We start from the raw sequence: 19,687 nt of genomic DNA, 5'->3' as shown, positions 1-19,687 counted from the left end.
TCCAGTGTACAAACACTGAGAATGGACTTTCCAGTGACGTAGGAGACCTCTTGTGTCCAGAAAACGAACAATATTTACATATTCATAGATACTGGATTTATTTTTGTGTATGTAACTTTTTTGTGGAAAAAAAACATCAAAAACAAATTATTATTCAAAGCAGATTCATTTTATCCTTTTTACCCTGGTGTTAACACATCTTTAAATCCAAATTCAAATCCATTAAAGCCTGTTTTCAGAATCAGAATCAGAAATACTTTATTGATCCCCGAGGGGAAACTCTTTCGTTACAGCAGCTCACTTTCACGTCAATGCACGCAGGAATAGAAGTACTAAGCAAATCAAAATATAATACACTATAATACAGGTCAGAAAATAAATTAAATAAAAAAAGTACCAAGTGTATATAAAGTGTAAAAGCTAAAATAAGCCTAAGTACCAAAGTGGATTTAGAGGTTGATAAGTATGTAAGGTATAATACAATGTAATAATATAAGTAATAAGTAATAGTACAATAATGAGTACTGTCAAGTTAAGTGTAGCTTATTAGATGATTATGAGACGGTGGATATTGCACATTAGTAATAGGAGTATGAATAAATATAATATATAATTATAATATAATTTATAATAAATTAAACTGAAAACAGAGTATATTGCACCAGAGTATTAAACACCCCAAATTAGTGTTTAGATTCTCCCTTTCTACATTTACAAAAATCACTTCAATTGTGTCTCTGAGTTTAAAATTTAGACCAGGTTGCTTCTAAATAGCTCAGGGAAGCGACTGCGCACTGCTCTTTAACAGAGGTGGGACGGTTAACCAGACCTCCATTTGACAGACAAGTCTTCATCCTTGAAGTCTTTTCTCTTGTAAAACCGAAAAACACTTCTGATAAAGCGCGTGCTTTTTGAAGTCTTATCCAGTAGTGATTTTCTAGTAGTGGTTTATAGTGATCTGCTGTGATATTTCTCTCATCTCTTATGACTTGGTGGTTTATTGCCTTCTCTTTGGAAAAAGTAACCCTGTAAAAACAGTTTAACATGTAAATTTAAATCACAAGTTCAGATCTTTGTTATGATATTACTGTATCTGACCCCCCCTCCTCTCTCTGTTTCCTGTACAGAGTGGAGGAGATGGCAGCCGGCTGTTCAGGCCTCCTCTGTGTGTTTTCTATTTTCTCTCCTCTGTGTTTCTGCAGCTGCTGCCTGTCTGTCACTCGGTCTTGAGGTCGGTGGGTAAGAGGACGCCGGGCTTCTCACCTCCAGTCAGCCATGAAGCTTCAGCATGCAGCACTGGGCACCGTGTTCCTGCTCACTCTGCTCTCATCTGGTGAGTCAATGTTGGTTGTTGTTGTTGTGTTGTAAAATTATCCAAACTTTCACCCAAAGTTTGAGTTACCACATGAGCTAAAGTTCAGCTGACATGCGTTTTTGAAGGCACAAACTGACTATTTTAGTATTAAAGCTGCAAATATTTGGTGTCGGTTGTAAATATCTCGGCTAAAAGATTTTCTTCACTTTTCCCCTCAATTATTTTCTTACCAGGGTAGAAAATCCTCTTTAACAGCATGTAACACGGGACTCTCCACTGAAAAGTTGTGTTTGCAGCTCTTCTAAGTGAAACTATATAAACTGTCATTAGTCTACAGCTGAAACAATTAGTCAAATAATCAATTAGTCGACTGACAGAAAATTAATCTGTAACAATTTTGATAATTGATTCATTGTTTTAAGTCCTTTTTTAAAAGCACAAGTGCCAAAAATTGACTGTTCAGCTTCTCAAATGAAAATATTTAATAGTTGTCTTAGTTTTTTACAACAGTTGGACAAAACAAAGAGTTTGAATATATCAGCCTGTATGTTTTATAAACCAAACGATTTATCAGTTAATTGTGAAAACAATCTACAGATTAATTGATAATGAAAATAATCATTAGTTTCAGCACTACATTAGTCCTTTAAATGAAGAATTAGTTCTCAAAAATAAGATGTTTAACTAAAAAAAAAACTAAAATTACAAGATAAAATGAAAACAGTTGGTGTTTTTACAGTAGCTGTGAGGAACCTCCATCTTATCAGATCAGTGGACGACCCTGACTGGACTTTGGCTTCATGAAAAGTCAATATATGTGAGAATGAAATCAAACCAACATGGCTGTGTGGTAAACTACAAGTGTTGCTGTCTGTGTTAGATGGCTGGTGGTGTATTCTGAACCACAGAGCAGCTGCCATGATGAAATATGACCGGCATGAAAGTATTCACACACACACAGACCCTGTTTGTTTTCCTGTGTGTGTGTGTGTGTGGGTGTGAGTGCTAAGGAATACTTTATTTACAGTATATTTATGTCACACATAAACATAAACACCTGATTTAAAAGTGAAAACTTGGACCCTAAGAACATGTTTCTTTTTTTTTTTACATTAAACATTAAGTCAGTTAATGGAAATATTTGTAATAACTGTTTTCATGCACACTTAAAGGAAGATTTAGTTGTATTTCCTTCAGTTGCATGTACTATATATATATATATATCATGTGTCAGAATTGAACTTGAGTAAATGTACTTAATTACTTTCCACCACTTAAAAATGCTGAGTTACTTGTACTTTACTTGAGTGTTTTATCTCAGAGGGAAATATTGTACTTTTTACTCCACTGCATTTGTTAGGTACCTGTAGTTACTAGTTACTTTGCAGATGAAGATTTTATAAGCCGGTAATGAGCTAATAAAATACGGTGCATTGTTATACAGTAAATTAAACCACCCAACAGTATAAATTAATAAATTTGCTGCAGCCAGCTACAATATTAAAATGCATCTTACATGTTACTGCATCAATAATAATCTAAAATTATGTAGCGAAAATGGGCTCTATCGTTACATTATTATATGTTATACTGAGGACTTTCACTTTTATACTTAAGTACAAATTTTGTGGATTCATGACTCTAGTAGTTCATTATGTCTAATTGAAAAAATACATACGTTGTGTTGACTTAAATGTGAACTTACCAAGTGTTAAAATGTGTGTGTGTGTGTGTGTCAGAGTGCTGGGGCAGGAACGAGGAGGAGCGTCTGATCAACTACCTGATAAAAGAGCAAGGTTACAACAAAGAGCTTCGTCCCGTTAAAAGGCAGCAGGACGCCGTCGACGTTTATCTTGCACTCACACTCTCCAACCTCATCTCTCTGGTACAGTGTGTGTGTGTGTGTGCGTAGTTTGCCAGGAAAATTATCCTTTGAAGTGAAGCTCAATATGTACCTCTGCTGTGACAATTCTGATATTCCTGCAGGTACTGATACCAAAAGAATACTTTTACATTTTTTTACTTTGGGGGAAAGCATATGTTTCTTTTTTTTTTAGTCTCAGTAATCCTTTTGATTACCATGTAACAAAAATAGCCTGTTGTGCTGCCTGTGTCAGTTGTTATGGAGGAGTCTCACCCAGGATTTAAGTATAGTTAATCATCAATTGAAACTATTAAAAGCATTGTTTTGATCCTCCAGTTTATCTTTCAACAGAGTACAAGTTTTACAAGGTGAAGAAATCAGAGGAGGGCAGGATGAATAGTTGGACCTCTTCTAATCTTTGTTCTCCTTCATTTGTAGAAAGAAGTAGATGAGACACTGCTGACGAATGTTTGGATAGATCACGTAAGTAAATGACAGTCAACTCTTTCACTTTACATTCAAGGCAACTTTTTCTTCCTGACTGCTTTATTTCCAATAACTATCGATGTGTGTGTGGTTATAGACGTGGACCGATTACCGGCTGTCGTGGAATACGACAGAGTTTGATGGCATCGAGATGCTTCGTCTGCCCACCAGCATGGTGTGGCTGCCGGAGATCGTGCTGGAAAACAAGTGAGATTCAGTTTTCTTCTTATTTATTTACATGTGTGGAGACAGAAAACCTTCCAACCTGTAGCATCTGTAATGAACACATTTATTATTTTAAAGAGTTGGCAGCCCAAAATTGCACTGAGAAGTAATTGTTGGACTCTCTTTTCATATTTCCAAACTCAGAATAATCCTTTCGAGTGAAAGTGCATGCTTGTGCATGTGAAATGGTCTGTAATGTTTAATAGCAAAGGCAACTTAAGAAATGCAAGAGCAATTAATACAGTTGTGATTTTATTTAAATATAAAAACATAAATTGGGAGGCACAGTGCTTCTTTATCTGAAACTCTGTTTTGTGGTGTTCCCCAAGGCTCTGTCCTGGGTCCTCTTCGTTTGCCTTTCATATGTTTCCCCTTGGGCAGATAATAAGACACTTTAAATCACTGTTACACAGATGATATTCAACTATACATCTAATGTATGCCTCAAAATGTAGCTCTGTTTTAAATAACTGCCTAAACTCTATATAAAAAAAGACTGGATGGCAGATGATTTTCTTTAGCTCAATGCCGACAAACTGAAGTTTTTATTTCTGCTCCACCCAGTCTTGTTTCTAAGGTAATAGAAGGTCTCTGTTCTCTTTCCTCTTCTGCTAAATCCTCCCCAAGAAATTTTGGTGTCACTATGGACCAGGTTCTGACTCTGGACCAGCATGAATCATTCCTGTTTTTTTCCAGCTGAGAAACGTTGCAAAACTCAATCAGAGATGGAAATGATAATTCACACTTTTACCTCGTCCCGTCTCGACTATTGTAACTCCCTCTTCACCTGCCTCAGCAAAACATCACTGGATCGTCTACAAATGGTCCAAAATGCTGCTGCAGAGCTTTAGACCAGGTCCTCCAAATGGTGTTACACCAATTTTGATTTCTCTTCACTGACTCCCCATCAAATTCAAGTTCCAATTCAAGGTTCTTGTGATTACTTATACAGCTCTGCATGGTCAGAGAGTCTAATCTTGTCTTGAAGATGGGTTAAATGTCTTAATGGCTACTGCATGAAAATCAATTTTTGACTTTTGACTTGAAACGTGCTTGTAATCGGTCAGTGGGGTGCAGTTTTAGTTTTGTCACATTTTGTTTCATCATTGCGGGATCATGAAGTGAGAGCAGGTGCTGTTTAGAAACTTTTTGCTTGGTGGTGTGTTCAAGTGCTTGTGGGAAACTCCGACTGCAAGAACTCATGGTGTCACTTTTTAACAGAGCTTGCAGAAATTTAGGAAGAGACACACTCATCAGACAACAATCTCACCTCTGGGTCCATTTAATAGCTGCTCTGGAGCTTTCGATCACATCAAATTATCTTAATCAGCAGATAGTTTGCCCAGTTGTCATTGAATTGTAGATGTCCAAGTTTCCTTTTTTTTACTGAGCACTTTAAGAATTCCCCATCCATGCAAACTCCATCTGCTGGTGAAAATCATGTGATATGATCTAAAGCTCCAGAACAGCTACTAAATGGACCTTGAGTTGAGATTGTTTTGTCAGTACAGTACTTATATTTATAAGTACTGTAAGTATAAGTATATTTGTATTTAGTTCGACCTCTCCTGTAACTCCACTGTGAGTTGTAATCCTACCTGCCTTCTCTCTCCGCCAGTAATGACGCCCAGTTCCAGGTGGCCTACTACAGTAACGTACTGGTGGATTATACTGGTCTCTGCTACTGGTTACCTCCCGCCATCTTCCGCTCCTCCTGCTCCATCAACGTCAACTACTTCCCCTTCGACTGGCAGAACTGCACACTCAAATTCACGTAAGGAGCTCAAACCAGACTGCATCATGTATTGTCTGGTGTACAGCTTTACATAAAGGCTGTGGTACACTTAAAACACTGATAAACTTATCTGAAATAGGACACTTGTGTGAGGTGAATCTTAATTTGTTAAAAAACTAAAAACATGTTTATTTTGTGGGAAAATGTCAATGCTTATGTGTCCAAATATCCTTTAAATACTCAACTTATAATACTGCATGTTGTAACAGGAATGTGTTTTCTCTGATTATGACTGTATTTGGATATAGTTGTCAAAATAATATGTAATTTTTTTAGAATATTGTTTAAAAGCTAGACAACAGATTACAGAGCGGAATAATGAAGTGTGAAGATACTGACTGAGAAAAATATCAGGATTTAGATGTTGGTTGTTTGATCATAAATGCACAGAAGTCCACAAAAAATGTCAGAAAGCTGAGCTTCCAAACCACGAATCAAGAGCAAGATAATAGCAAGGAGGTGTAAACAAATACTTTTTACCCAAGAAATCACAAATAATCACATGATAGTTTAGACCAACGGCAGACGTTTGTGCAGCAGTGGCACATGTGTGAATAAACACTTTGTTTTTCATGCAAATGTGTCATTTTGTTTATATGAACCTGAAAGATTTTTTCAGCAAATGCATCATGGCTTTTCCCGACGTTTTCCTCTGGATGATGCTTATTGAATTTGATTCTATACTCCATTTCCCATGTTGCTTTGCAGCTCTCTGACCTACAATGCCAAAGAGATCAGGATGCTGCTGAAGGAAGAGGCAGACGAAACCAGCAAATGGACGGTGGAGTGGATCATCATTGACCCTGCTAGCTTTACGGGTACGCGTCCTCCCAATCTCTGTCTTTCTCTTTCTCTTTCTCAAACACACACACACACACACACACACACACACAAACAGAGTTATAGGTTGAGTACCACATGAACTGACTTGAACTGAGAAGTTCAAGTTATTTCTTAAGCACGTGGAGCTAATTGGTTGATATTTTAATAAATAACATATACCAGCCAGAGGTTTCATCTTAATGAAAACACAATGTGAGATGTTATCAGTGTCTTTACATTTTTTAGTTATTTATTTAATTGTTCAGTGGTTCTTTTTTGGTGCTACAGATTGCAGCACGTGTCGGTCCCAAGACCTTTTTGGTTCTTGACAGCTAACATGCAAACCTCAGCATGTTACAGTAGGCTAAAATGAGAAATGTTAGCATGTAGGAGAGGGTGGTACAGTTGAAATCATTATCATTTTCTGAAATCAATATAAAGTATATATGATATTAACTTTTCTGCATTTTAATGTCACACCAGGAACAAGAAAAGGGTAGGGAACAAAAGTAATTAATAAGAAAACTTTCAAATGTATCTTCTAGGTTTGACATTTTTAAACCAAAAGTCCAGACTAGAATGAAGAATACTGAATCAACTCTTATTATGGATGAAACTTATGTGGGAACTATCAGGTGCTGTAGCCATGATTTTAAAAATACTGACGTCATGAGTGCAAAATCAACACAAACGCAACCCACCGTCCCTCAGAAACGTTTGACTCAACACTTAAAAAACTCACATTATAGATTTTCTGTAAATGTTTTCTCCCTACATGATGGAAAAGATGTAAAATTAGCTGTATGTAAGCTCCACTTAGCTCTACATTAGCTTAATGTCACTTCTGTGGTAGCGCTACTTTAGTTCTACATCAGCTCTACATTAGCTTTATGTCAGTTCTATGTTAGCGCACTTTAGCATGAGATTAACTCTATGTCAGCTATGTGTTATTGCTGTGTTAGCGCTACATCAGCTCTTGGCTCTGTGCCAGCTTTCATTAGCACTACATTAGCTCCATGGTAGGTCTGAGTGTAAATTTAGGGAGTAAATTCCTGACTGCAGCTTAATGATCTATTATTCTCTGTCTGTTTCTTGTCCTCTGTGTTGTTCCTCGCTGGATTTGACAGAGAACGGCGAGTGGGAGATCATCCACCGGCCGGCCAAGAGAAACACCTACAAGCACATTCCCATGGAGAGCAACAAGCACCAGGACATCACCTTCTACCTGACCATCAAACGCAAACCTCTCTTCTACATCGTCAACATCATCATCCCCTGTGTGCTCATCTCCTTCCTGGCCTCGCTCGTCTACTACCTGCCCGCTGACAGTCAGTGCACATTCACCTCCTTAAAATGCTTTTGTAGAAATTAAAGGATCAGTTCAACCAAATCACAATTTTTTTTTCTCACTTACCTCTAGTGGCATCGGGCCATGCAGGTAGTTCTAGTTTCAGTGAACTGAGCTTTTAAGAACTTAAAATTATTATTATTATTATTATTGCACTCTTTTGTTTTATAACAAGCACAACAACACAAACAGAGCACACCTGCACAAACTGGGCTCTTAAACTGGTTTTATTGGTGTGTGTGTGTTTGTGTGTGTGTGTGTGTGTGTGTGTGTGTGTGTGTGTGTGTAGGTGGTGAGAAGATGACCTTGTCCATCTCTGTGCTGCTGGCTCAGTCTGTCTTCCTGCTGCTGATCTCTCAAAGGCTGCCGGAGACGTCCATGTCTGTTCCACTTATTGTCAAGTAAGTAACACACACACACACACACACACACACACAGACACACACACTCTCCCAACCACATGGAGTGGACCACTGGAAACATCAGGGAGGTCTGGTGCACAAATAAAGACCAAACATCTGACAGAAATCTGGTGTTTTGGTGGAAAACCAATTATTACTCCTGGAGTTGCAGCTAGCTGTGAGTTATCTTGTTTTCTGTTTACAATAAAAGTCCGTTAGTACAGATCAAATGTTCCAGAATAGGAGTGACAAACAAACTAAAATATTTAACAAAATCCTATAAAAGAGAGAAAAAAAAAAAAACTAAACATTTTTAATAAAAGATTATTTTTGCACATATGTTGTTCAAGGTGATATTGGGAGTTGCTGCTGTTTGTGAAGTTTAAAAAAATATATTTTCAAGTTTCAGGTAATTCACAAAAAGAAAATACAGCCAGACAGAATGTGCAGAACACAGTGCAAAAATATATAACAACAAATAAAATTTAAAGTAAGAAAACAATAAAAGAACAAAGAAACACAAAAATGAATGTAGTCCTAGCTACAGTACAAAAGCTCTCTCGAATTACTCGAACAACATTTATATATGTGTGTGTGTGTGTGTGTGTGTGTGTGTCTCAGATATTTGATGTTCATCATGGTGTTGGTGACGGTGGTGGTGTTGAACTGTGTGGTTGTCCTCAACCTGCACTTCAGGACACCGAGCACACACGTCATGTCTGAGTGGACCAAGAAGGTAACAAACTCATCATAACACAATACACACAAGTGGACACACACATCTTTATGCAAACGCAGAGTCTGTACAGACTGTAGTGTTTAAGTTTTTTTAAATGACTTTAAACAAGCTGCTGTTATCTGTTCTCTCTGTGCAGTTCTTCCTTGAGCGGTTGCCCCGCATCCTGCGTATGTCCCGCCCCGCAGAGGCGGAGCCAAACTGGGATGGAGCGTTGCCACGGCGATCCAGCTCGGTGGGCTACATCGCCTCGGCAGAGGAGTACTACAGCATCAAGTCCCGCAGCGAGCTGATGTTCGAGAAACAGTCGGAGAGACACGGACTGATGACACGAACCACACACGCATCAGGTATGTCCAATAATATCAATAAATAAACCTGCAGCAACTTTATTTGTTTGGCCTCTTGAGGGCAGCAGAAACAAGTTGTGAACACAACTCTGACATGTCATCACCTTTATGTTGATATGGGTGAACTTGTTAGCAAACAGTTGCTTATTTCCACATCCAGCAGTTACAGAGAAACATGATCCTTCATTAGGAGTCGTGTTTGTGTCACCTGATGTCAGTCCAGTCTTCTCTCTGTTAGCTCTGTGTTTGGTCTCCAGCAGCTCCTGAGGGAAATATCTGGCTCTTTAGCTGCTAAATGCTCCACTATGTCCACCAGCTGGTCTCTAACTGTGTCTGTCTGCTGTTTGACGCTGAGCAGGTAGTTTTTTGGCTGCTGCTGCTGGAAACATTGAGACTGAACCAGACAGTTAATATGCTGAAAAACCAAAACTAGGAGCTAAAAGAGGCTCCGGCTTTTTACAGCTTTTTTTCTGAAAACGACGCTATGAGAGCTGAGAGGGAACCAGAACAGTAAAGTTGTGGCTGGACAGATAAACAATGAGCTGAAACTCACTGTAAAGCTCCGTAAAGCCAAACATGTGTATAGCAAGTCCTTCTTGTCAAAAGCAAATAGAATTTCATACAAATCTAGCTTTTCTCCCATTTTATTTAATTTTTATTTTCATTTGTTCTGTATTTATGTATTTTAAATCATGTTGTTTGCTGACACTTGTTCTCATCATTGTTTTTAACGCTACTGTATGCGGTGAAGCCAAAGACAATTTTCCCCAACACATACAATAAAGTTCTTAACTAACTAACTACACTTTGAAACGTATTTGATATTGAAACAACAATTAAATGTAACTTAAACATGTAAAAATGTCTTACTTTTCAACCAGATGTGTCCCAGTTTGAACTTAATTCTCCTAGTCTCCCATGGGACATACTGTAAGGCCACACTGAGCTCATCCCATCGTTCCCTAGAACTGAGACGTTATCAGAGATTCACTAACCCTCTCTCTCTGTGTGTGCTTTTGTAGTTATGAAGCCACAGGAAGATGGAGGTGTGACAGACCAGCTGTATGCAGAGATCAAGCCGGCTGTGGACGGAGCAAACTACATCATCAAACACATGCACAACAAGAACGAGTACAACGAGGTGAGACGGAGAGAAAAACAGGATCATATAGCGTTTAGAACAGTAGGTGCTGATGACAGCATTAGCAGACTGAAACCAGAAGAGTGGAGGCAGTTACAGCAGCACCTAGGGGTGTAATGTCCGGGTGTCCACATACTTTTGGCCATGCATGTAAATCAAACATGTAAATTAGAAAAGAAACCCCGCCGCTCTCTTCACAGGAGAAAGATAACTGGAGTGGTATCGCTCGTACGGTGGACCGTCTCTGTCTCTTCCTGGTTACCCCGGTGATGACCATCGGCACCATCATCATCTTCCTGATGGGAATCTGTAACCACCCTCCACATCTGCCCTTCAAAGGAGACCCACACGACTACAGAGAGGAAAACCCACGCCTGCTGTGACACACACACAGTCACGTTACTCTGTAGTGTTAAATCCAGAGGTTTGTTGCTTCTTCATTATGTTTGTTTGACAACTTTGCCAGGTACACAGCTGTGTGTGTTTTTTCTTAAATTTTAAGTGAATAACTGCATCAGTATATTACTATTTAAATTTTATTTGTGTGGTCTGAATAAACATTTACAGTCAGCGGACATATTTTATTTTATTTTTGTTTCTCATTGTTCTGACTCATAAATGAGAATACATCATTCAGGTTGAGCTTTGGGTTAAACAATCCAGTCCTACATACATTATAATCAGTTTTAAATATTGTTTCTACAGTTTTCAAAACTCGAAAACAGCAGAGTTTCAGGAGAATCTTCATCTCAGTGGATTTGGGATGGATTTAAAGACATGAAAGGCTTCAAGTGAACCAGTGTTGTATTTTTTAGCTGGTGAGAATGTGGGAAAATACATCTTATTAATACCTGAAAATAGCTTCAGGTTTTTAACGAATAACTACTAATTCTAATTTAAACTTTAAATATTTGAAATGTTCAAATATTGTTTTTCTGACACGTTTTTTCCCCTTATACTTCCTTCTGGCCCCAATGTTTTTCTAACAGATGACAAGATGGATGCATCTCCAAAATATCTACTTCTCAGGGACTCTAAGAAAGATTTTCATAACATTAAGGGCTGAAATGATCAGTCGATCAACAGAGAAATAATCAACTATTTTGATAATCGTTTCAATCATTTTTTAAACAAACATTCTCTAATTCCAGCTTCTCAAATGAGAAGATTTGTTGCTTTTCTGTTTTATATCTTTGCAAACTGAATATCTTTGAACAGAGAACAGATCCATTGTACCAGAGTTAGCTACTAGCTCATTTCCATCTGCAGTCTCTGGGCAGGTCGACACGAACACTAATTATTTTTTTTAAACATGTTGCATTTAGAGAAAGTGATGTCAAGTTTATCCAAATTCTAACACTTTCATTACAGTGTTGTTACACTCAGGTCATCAGTGGTGTCAACACACTGGTTTCTGCAAATAATGCAATCTGTTACAGAAAATAATGATAGATTCATAAGAAATAAAAACCAACATACAGAAGAAAAAAAGAACAAGTATACAGAAATATAATCTAGCACAGATGAGAATGACACTTAAACTGCAGACTTCTGCATTCTGACTTCAACCTCCATGATACAGTATAATGTGAAAATTAACAGCAGTTCTCCATCAGTCAACAATGTGGAGGTGCAACACAAAGAAATACAGAGATAACCACAGACTGAATCAAAAAAGAAAGAAAAAACTAAATCCAGACTCACGTCCAGGTCCAGGTGGAGGAGGTGGCTGAGTGTGGAGCAGAAGGAGTGGAGGAGTCTCAGTGTGTCTGCAGAGACGGTGTAGAAGGACAGAGCAGCAGCAGAGAGTCCAGATCCACTGACGATACTCTGTCACATCCAGAGGAACACACAGGGACGATGGTGGACTTGCCTTTGTGTCTGACAGTGGAGCTGATCTCAGAGCAGTTCAGACTGCAGCACTGACACTCATCTCCACTTGTTGTGATTCCTCCGTCAGTCACTGCTGGGTGAAGCTCTCCTCTCCTCTCCACCTCCCAGTAACATGGCCCAGTCAGAGCCTCTCCACACACCAGCTGCTGCTTCAACCTCTGGATCATCAGGACACAGCTGGTCCTCTCAACACAACCGCCTTTCTGATCACTTACACTCTGACAGAGGCCACCAGCTGATGACAGAAGAAGACAGACAGCAGAAGTCATAAATCAGTATTTACAGAGACTCCCTCCATCAGCTGTCAGACTCCAACCCTCTACTGACCTCAGAGTCTCCAGTCTGCAGTGTGGACTCTTCACAAGATCAGACAGCAGCTTCACTCCTGAATCCTGCAGCTTGTTTCCATCCAGCGACAGCTCTCTCAGATGGGAGGGGTTGGACTTCAGAGCTGAGGCCAGAGAAGCACAGCTGATCTCTGACAAACTGCAGCGACTCAATCTGAATAAAGAATAAATGATGTAACTTTAGAAGACAATGTTCTTGCTTGAAATCATTCAGTGTTTAATAATCTGCTCAGAGCTGAAGAAGGTTTAGAAAGTAGACGTTTACTTGAAATACATAATTTATTTATTGTATTTATGTATTTTTATTCATAATTTGTTTAAACAAAAACACGATGTGAAATATAAGATGCAAATTAAGAGTTTAAGAGGTTCAGAGTGAATTATCCAGTGTAGATTTTTCTTGTTATATTAAGGTTTTAAATGAGGAGCTTGACATTGCTCTGCCACAGTCAATGGACTAAACCACAGAAGAAGAAAACAGACTTTAGCATTAAGATACTAAGGTTGAGAAAGTAGAAGTTTAGAAAATGGAAACTCCAAACACCTGAACCCAACAGGCTGCAGGTTCAAAACTGTAAAATACAAAAAGTGAAAAAGAGCTCTCATTAATATTAATGACAACATGCTTGTGCTGTCCTCACTAAAAGTTGTTGCAGGCAACGTATTTTTCAGCTATACAGCCAGCTTAACATTAAATTCTCCAGCATTGCATTATCCAAGGAACAGACCGGTTGTTGTGTTTGGCAGGATTTAATAGAGAAAAATATGTAATTTGTAAAACTGAAAAAGAACACAAAAATACAGACAAGTAAGTACCTTTGCAAATACTAAACAATATCTCTAGTACATCAGTAGAGTAAAGATTACTGACAGAATACATCCATATGTAGTTGACAATAAACTAATCATCAAAAATACTGTACTCAAACCCAAGAATTAGTAACATAAACATGTTAATATAACTGTAAATAGTAGATAACTTATGGATGAATCTGTTTTGTGGACTTGGATTTTTACACTGTGATGCTCACTGTATGAGCCCATGGGGGGAAAGGAAGTTCCTGAACACTACTTCCTGTTATTCTGAATATTTACTATGAGCTCACTTTTTCTTCAGTGCAGCGATTTGCAATCACCACTAGGTGGTACTAAAAAACATACAAAAGAAACCCATACACTGATTCCGATACACTCCCGGCCTATTAATGGGTTAATATACATATTAACCCACATTCCTTTCTAATCAGTCTGTACAGGAGCATAGCTGCTACTTCACTGGATTTCGACTTGGGTATGACTGCAGCCATTCAGCGGGTTGACCAGGCTGTCGCTCAGCAACTGTTTCCCATCTCTGGTTTTGCCCTCAGTAAGCTATGGACTTTTGTTATTGACCCCCATGCTGAAGAGGTTGGTGAGTTAAAGGACAGCCTGTTGGGGTTTCCTTGTCCTCCTGGGAGAAAAGCAGGACCACCTCAGAAAAGGGTCTGGGGAATATCTTGACTGTTTGATTTCTTGTCACTTTGACTTCCACCAGTCTGTCTTTACTGGGAATAGCCTTCACAATGATTCCCGTTGGCCTCTGATTTCCTTTTGTCTGACTGCCCTTCATCAGAACTACATCCCCTTTTCTGAGATTGGGTTCCTGCGATTGCTACTTCTGCCTACTCTGCAGCGTGCACAAGTATTCTCGCAGCCACCTAGCCCACAATGTCTCTGCCAAGGCTTGAACTCTCTTCCACTGGTTCTTGAGCAAATCTTCTTGTGAGAATTCACAGGCTGGAGAAAGATGCGTCTGTTTTCTGTGTCAGCAACATGGAAGGGGTTAGAATGAGGGGAGCCTCTGGGTCAGTAGATACAGGGATTAACGGCCTGCCATTCACAATGGCACTGACCTCTGCCATAAAAGGTGATTAGGACTTCGTGAGTGTGTTTCAAAAAGGTCCAACCTGGAGGAGCATGGAATCTAGAATTCGTCATGCGACTCCAATCATGCGCTCCCAAGCGCCACCCATATGAGAGGAGTGGGAAAGGTTGAAAACCCAGGTGCATTTTTGTTGGAGGTAGTCTATGCTTGAATCACAAGGAAATTGTGAATCCATTTTCAGCTTTCAGGTCCCACAGTCTGATTGAAGCTGTTTGGCATAGCCTCTGATGGAGAAAAATCTCCTGAGTGCATTTATGACGCTTGAGGTGGTCATAGTTTAGATTACCTCAATGTGAATGGCACGCTTGGACATACATGTAAATAATACTGCCCACCTTTTGTCCCTGGCTTGGCCACCCCTGGTACGACACGTGATGACTTCCCATGGCCCAAAAAAAGTCCCACATAGGAAAATTGGGGTGGTGGGGAGGTTCAACAGGTAGATCAGACATTAGTTGTTGCTCCATTCTTCCTCACAGCTTTTTGCATGTGACACAGCTGTGAATGCAGCTGCTGATGAGACGTTTTCCTCCTATCCACAGACCGAGCACGATTTGCCTTTGAAGTCTGGCTGCCCTGTGTCCTCTCTCTCCCCGCCGTTCTCTGATGAAGGGGAAAAACCTGGCTGTGACTATGGAGCAGGACGAGGGTGAAGAGCAGCAAGGTTTTTATTGCTGTCAAACGCCGTGCATTTGATGGGGATTTTAGTAGAAGCACAGCAGTGAAAGCATATTTTGTTCTCTTTTAAGAATTTCTTTCTGTCATCAAAGCTCATTTTCCTGACCCTCTGCATTTCTTCAGTGTGTAGGGTTTGTTATGCATGGGGCACAGTCTGTCAGGATTTTTTGTTTTGTTTGTCTTTTCTGTTTTGGACACTGAATCTGATGATGGTATGCTTGTTTTATGTACAGAGACAGCTTTCATTTGACCTAACTTTTCTTTCTTGTAAGAGCTTGTTGAGAGAGTGAGAAGGTTAAAGCTGGGTTCATTTCTTTCTTCAGCTTCCCTGCAGATGAACTCTTTAAAGAAGCAGAAAGGAGGAAATGCAACACCATGTTCTCTCTTGTATTTGCACCCTTGAGACAACCACTTGTCTTGGAGGTATAAGGGCAGCTTCTCGACAATGGGCTGCACTTCCCTTGCTGTGTCAAGGTAAGCTAGCCCTGGCATGTACCAATCTTTCTTGGTAACATCCAGTTCTATCAGTAGGTCTGCCAGCTCTTGGAGTTTTTGACTGTCTCTGTTATGGATCTTTGGGAAGTTCTCTGTTTTACTAAACAGAGCTCTCTCTATTGCTTCTGGAGATCCATATGTTTTGTTCAATCTCTCCCAAATTGTTTCAAAGACCAAGGGTTGTGTGACATTTATAGACCTAATTCTAAGTGCCTGCTCACTTGAATCCTTACCCAACTATTTGATCAGCAAATACATCTCTTCACTTGCTGACAGCTCAAGGTTTTCAAATGGGTTGATGAAGGTCTCCCTCCAGGCTTGGTAGTGTTCAGGTAGGTCATCAAACTTTGTCAGTCCTGAGGAAACCAGCTGGTTCTTAGCAAGAAGGCAAGATCAGCTGTTTGCAGTGTCATGATTTGTGTTGGCTGAGTGTAATGGCTTGTTGGGGACAGCACTGTGCTGATGGTCATAATTTCTCTGCTTTAGCAAATCTGTGTGAAGCTGCCGTGTGCCCCTTTGTTGGTACATCAGTCTCCTATTGAAGAACTGCGACTGGGCCTCACTCTGTGCAGTGCAGTCTTGATGGGATATTGGAAGTAAGGGGTAGTGAACATCCCTCTCCTCTCTAGGTGCCTGTGTAAAGTGATGCAGGGCATGGTGGGTGACAGTCATCAGTTCTTTTTAGTGCGCTCTTTTGAAGGTGCAAGAACCCAAGTTCTTTAATGTAGTTGGAGCTATTCATATCTGCTGCTGCTGTCTCCATCACTACAGCTTCTGCATGGGCAGCTTCGGCTTCTCGCTGTAGATTGATGTGATCAATTCTGGCTTTCTCAATTTTGAGTTCACTCTCTTTTTCTGTCAAGGCCAGCCTGGTTTTGGCTGCCTCGGCTTTCGCATGGGCTCTTGCTGCTTCCAAGCTGACTCTACAGCTTGTTGAGGAGCGATTGTGAAAGAGGGCTGAACCAGTTTCAATACCATCTTATGAGCCTTTTACTTTGTCTTCATCTGGAACCTCTACTGACTTGACTGTGGTTTCCATGGCGCTGAAGTGCAGTGTAGCTTGCCTATCTTAAAATTCGACGGTAGGTAGTCCTCACTAAAAGTATTTTTCAGCTATACAGCCAGCTTAACATTATATTCTCCAGCATTGCATTATCCAAGGAACAGACAGGTTGTTGTGTTTGTGATGCTCACTGTATGAGCCCATGGGGGAAAAGGAAGTTCCTGAACACTACTTCCTGTTATTCTGAATATTTACTATGAGCTCACTTCACTGAGATAAGATGCTCACTAAGATACTCAGTGTGGATCAGTCTAATATCAGCCTTATGTCTGCAGTTTAGTGTCACTTTCACATCATATTAATCTCAGCACAGAAGTCAAAAATGGTGTCTGACCTCAGAGTCTCCAGTCTGCAGTGTGGACTCTCCAGAAAACCACACAGCAGCTTCACTCCTGAATCCTGCAGGTAGTTTTCACTCAGGTCCAGCTCTCTCAGATGGGAGGGGTTGGACTTCAGAGCTGAGGCCAGAGAAGCACAGCTGATCTCTGACAAACTGCAGCAACTCAATCTGAATAAAGAATAAATGATGTAACAGTAGAAGACAATGTTCCTGCTTGAAATCATTCAGTGTTTAATAATCTGCTCAGAGCTGAAGAAGGTTGAGAAAGTAGAAGTTTAGAAAATGGAAACTCCAAACACCTGAACCCAACAGGCTGCAGGTTCAAAACTGTAAAATACAAAAGTGAAAAAGAGCTCTCATTAATATTAATGACATCGTGCTGCTGCTTCAATAAAGACGTAGTGACTTCACCTCTTAACCTCTGTCAGCTCCACCAGTGGCTCCATCTATACAAACTCATGTTGTGCAGCCAAACACAAATAAAAACCCACAGAAACTGATTTAAGATTCGACTCAAGATCCCAAAGTTTCCAAAGATGCCAAATATGTCAGGATGTGAACAAAAGACATCTACAACATTTCTTTTAGGAATAGTGGAGTCATAAAATCAAAGCTTCTTCAGTTTAAACTCTTCAGTCAGTATAAACATCATATAGCTTCATGAACATGTTGGAAAAAGCAATTACAGAATATATTTGTTATTGTCTGATGGTTGAAATAGAGATGATTTAGTTATCATATTTATGTATTTTTATTGTAATTCATTTAAACAAAAACATGATGTGAAATATAAGATAAAAATCAAGAGTTTTAGAGGTTCAGAGTGAATTATCCAGTGGAGATTTTTCTTGTCATATTAAGGTTTTAAATGTGTAGCTCAACATTGCTCTGCCACAGTCAATGGACTAAACCAGTGAAGAAGAAAACAGACTTTAGCATTAAGATACTCAGTGTAGATCAGTCTAATATCAGCCTTATGTCTGCAGTTTAGTGTCACCACAACTTTCACATCATATTAATCTCAGCACAGAAGTAAAAAATGGTGTCTGACCTCAGAGTCTCCAGTCTGCAGTGTGGACTCTCCAGAAAATTAGACAGCAGCTTCACTCCTGAATCCTGCAGCTTGTTGTCTCTCAGCTGCAGCTCTCTCAGATGGGAGGGGTTGGACTTCAGAGCTGAGGCCAGAGAAGCACAGCTGATCTCTGACAAACTGCAAAACCTCAATCTGAATAAAGAATAAATGATGCAGATAAAAATCCATTTATAATCCATTCAGATGTGTTCAGGCTTGAAATGTGTAGCTCAACATAGTCTTACACACTGGTGAGATAAATTCAAAACAATTCTACAAAAAATATATAATATATAAACAAATATATAATTTATGAACACAACAAAAGACACAACACAAAAGTTATAAATATTAATTTAATTTCACAGCACATTGAAGGATAAATCCTATAGTTTCCTCAATAACATGAATCCAATTTGAGTACAGACTAAATTAGGAGCCAAATTGTTCAGACTGACATGCTTTAAAAAGAGCTGTTGTGATCTGAGCTCAGACAAACCCAGAAAAGAAGAGAGCTGAAGGAAATTTAAAACTTCTGTTATAAATTAAAATTTGGTAGATATACACTGGATGAGAGCAGAATACACAAACTAACCTCAGAGTCTCCAGTCTACAGTTTGGACTCTCCAGTCCAGCAGACAGCAGCTTCACTCCTGAATCTTGCAGCTTGTTGTCACTCAGGTCCAGCTCTCTCAGATGGGAGGGGTTGGACTTCAGAGCTGAGGCCACCACTTCACAATGAGTCTCTGAGAGTCCACAGTCAGAAAGTCTGTAATGATAAAGTATATTAAATCTGACACTTTATTATACAAATAGACACAGCCATTGATCACAAGGTTTGTGGTTTGAAACTTGAGCTCCTCCTGCTCACATGTCAAAGTGTCCTTGAGCAACATAATGAACCGCAAATTGCGGCTTTGGACAAAAGTGTCTGCCAAATGACTGTAATGTAGACGTGTCATATTTTGATTAACAGGATGCTGTGATTTGTCTTTGCTACACTTTATTTTAACGTGACGTTCAATGAGCTGTAAATTCACTGTAGGTTGTAACTGCATTCATATGTATTTACCTCAGTCATGTGCTTGTGTATGTTTTGTGCATCTTTGATGTATCTTATCACTCCATCTGCTTTTCATCTCCCATTAAATTAATTTAATGACTCCTGTATGACTCCTAATAGTATAATTTATGGTGGACCTGAGGGTCAAAACAAAACGACATTTCACAAAACACGACATTTCACAAAACACGACATTTCACAAAACACAACATTTCAAGAAACACAACATTTCACAAAACACAACATTTCACGAAACACATTTCAAGAAACACAACATTTCAAGAAACACAAACATTTCACAAAGCACAAACATTTCACAAAACAAACAT

At 39.4% G+C, this 19,687-nt stretch overlaps 3 protein-coding genes across 3 annotated transcripts in view; 1 reads left to right on the top strand and 2 right to left on the bottom strand.

Moving 5' to 3' along the window:
* The window catches only part of LOC122866379 (hemicentin-2-like), a 480,239-nt gene that overhangs the window by 382,607 nt on the left and 77,945 nt on the right, over positions 1–19,687 (bottom strand). The window lies entirely within an intron of this gene.
* Positions 1,238–17,188, top strand: chrnd (cholinergic receptor, nicotinic, delta (muscle)). The gene is made up of 13 exons (XM_044176033.1): positions 1,238–1,333; positions 3,055–3,200; positions 3,618–3,662; positions 3,763–3,872; positions 5,509–5,664; positions 6,394–6,503; positions 7,635–7,835; positions 8,145–8,256; positions 8,878–8,992; positions 9,132–9,342; positions 10,365–10,483; positions 10,684–10,907; positions 15,190–17,188. Exons 1-12 carry the CDS (start codon positions 1,276–1,278, stop codon positions 10,864–10,866), a joined length of 1,566 nt encoding a protein of 521 aa, XP_044031968.1. The 5' UTR covers positions 1,238–1,275; the 3' UTR covers positions 10,867–10,907; positions 15,190–17,188.
* LOC122866405 (ribonuclease inhibitor-like) lies at positions 12,040–18,173 on the bottom strand. Its single transcript, XM_044176039.1, has 3 exons — positions 17,218–18,173; positions 12,704–12,877; positions 12,040–12,611 (listed from the first exon to the last, which is right to left on the bottom strand). Exons 1-3 carry the CDS (start codon positions 17,445–17,447, stop codon positions 12,584–12,586), a joined length of 432 nt encoding a protein of 143 aa, XP_044031974.1. The 5' UTR covers positions 17,448–18,173; the 3' UTR covers positions 12,040–12,583.

This window comes from Siniperca chuatsi, linkage group LG19, assembly GCF_020085105.1.
Source record: "Siniperca chuatsi isolate FFG_IHB_CAS linkage group LG19, ASM2008510v1, whole genome shotgun sequence".
NCBI classification, from domain to species: domain Eukaryota; kingdom Metazoa; phylum Chordata; class Actinopteri; order Centrarchiformes; family Sinipercidae; genus Siniperca; species Siniperca chuatsi.
Note: the sequence above shows the minus strand (reverse complement) of the source record. Positions and strands in the feature narration are given on the sequence as shown.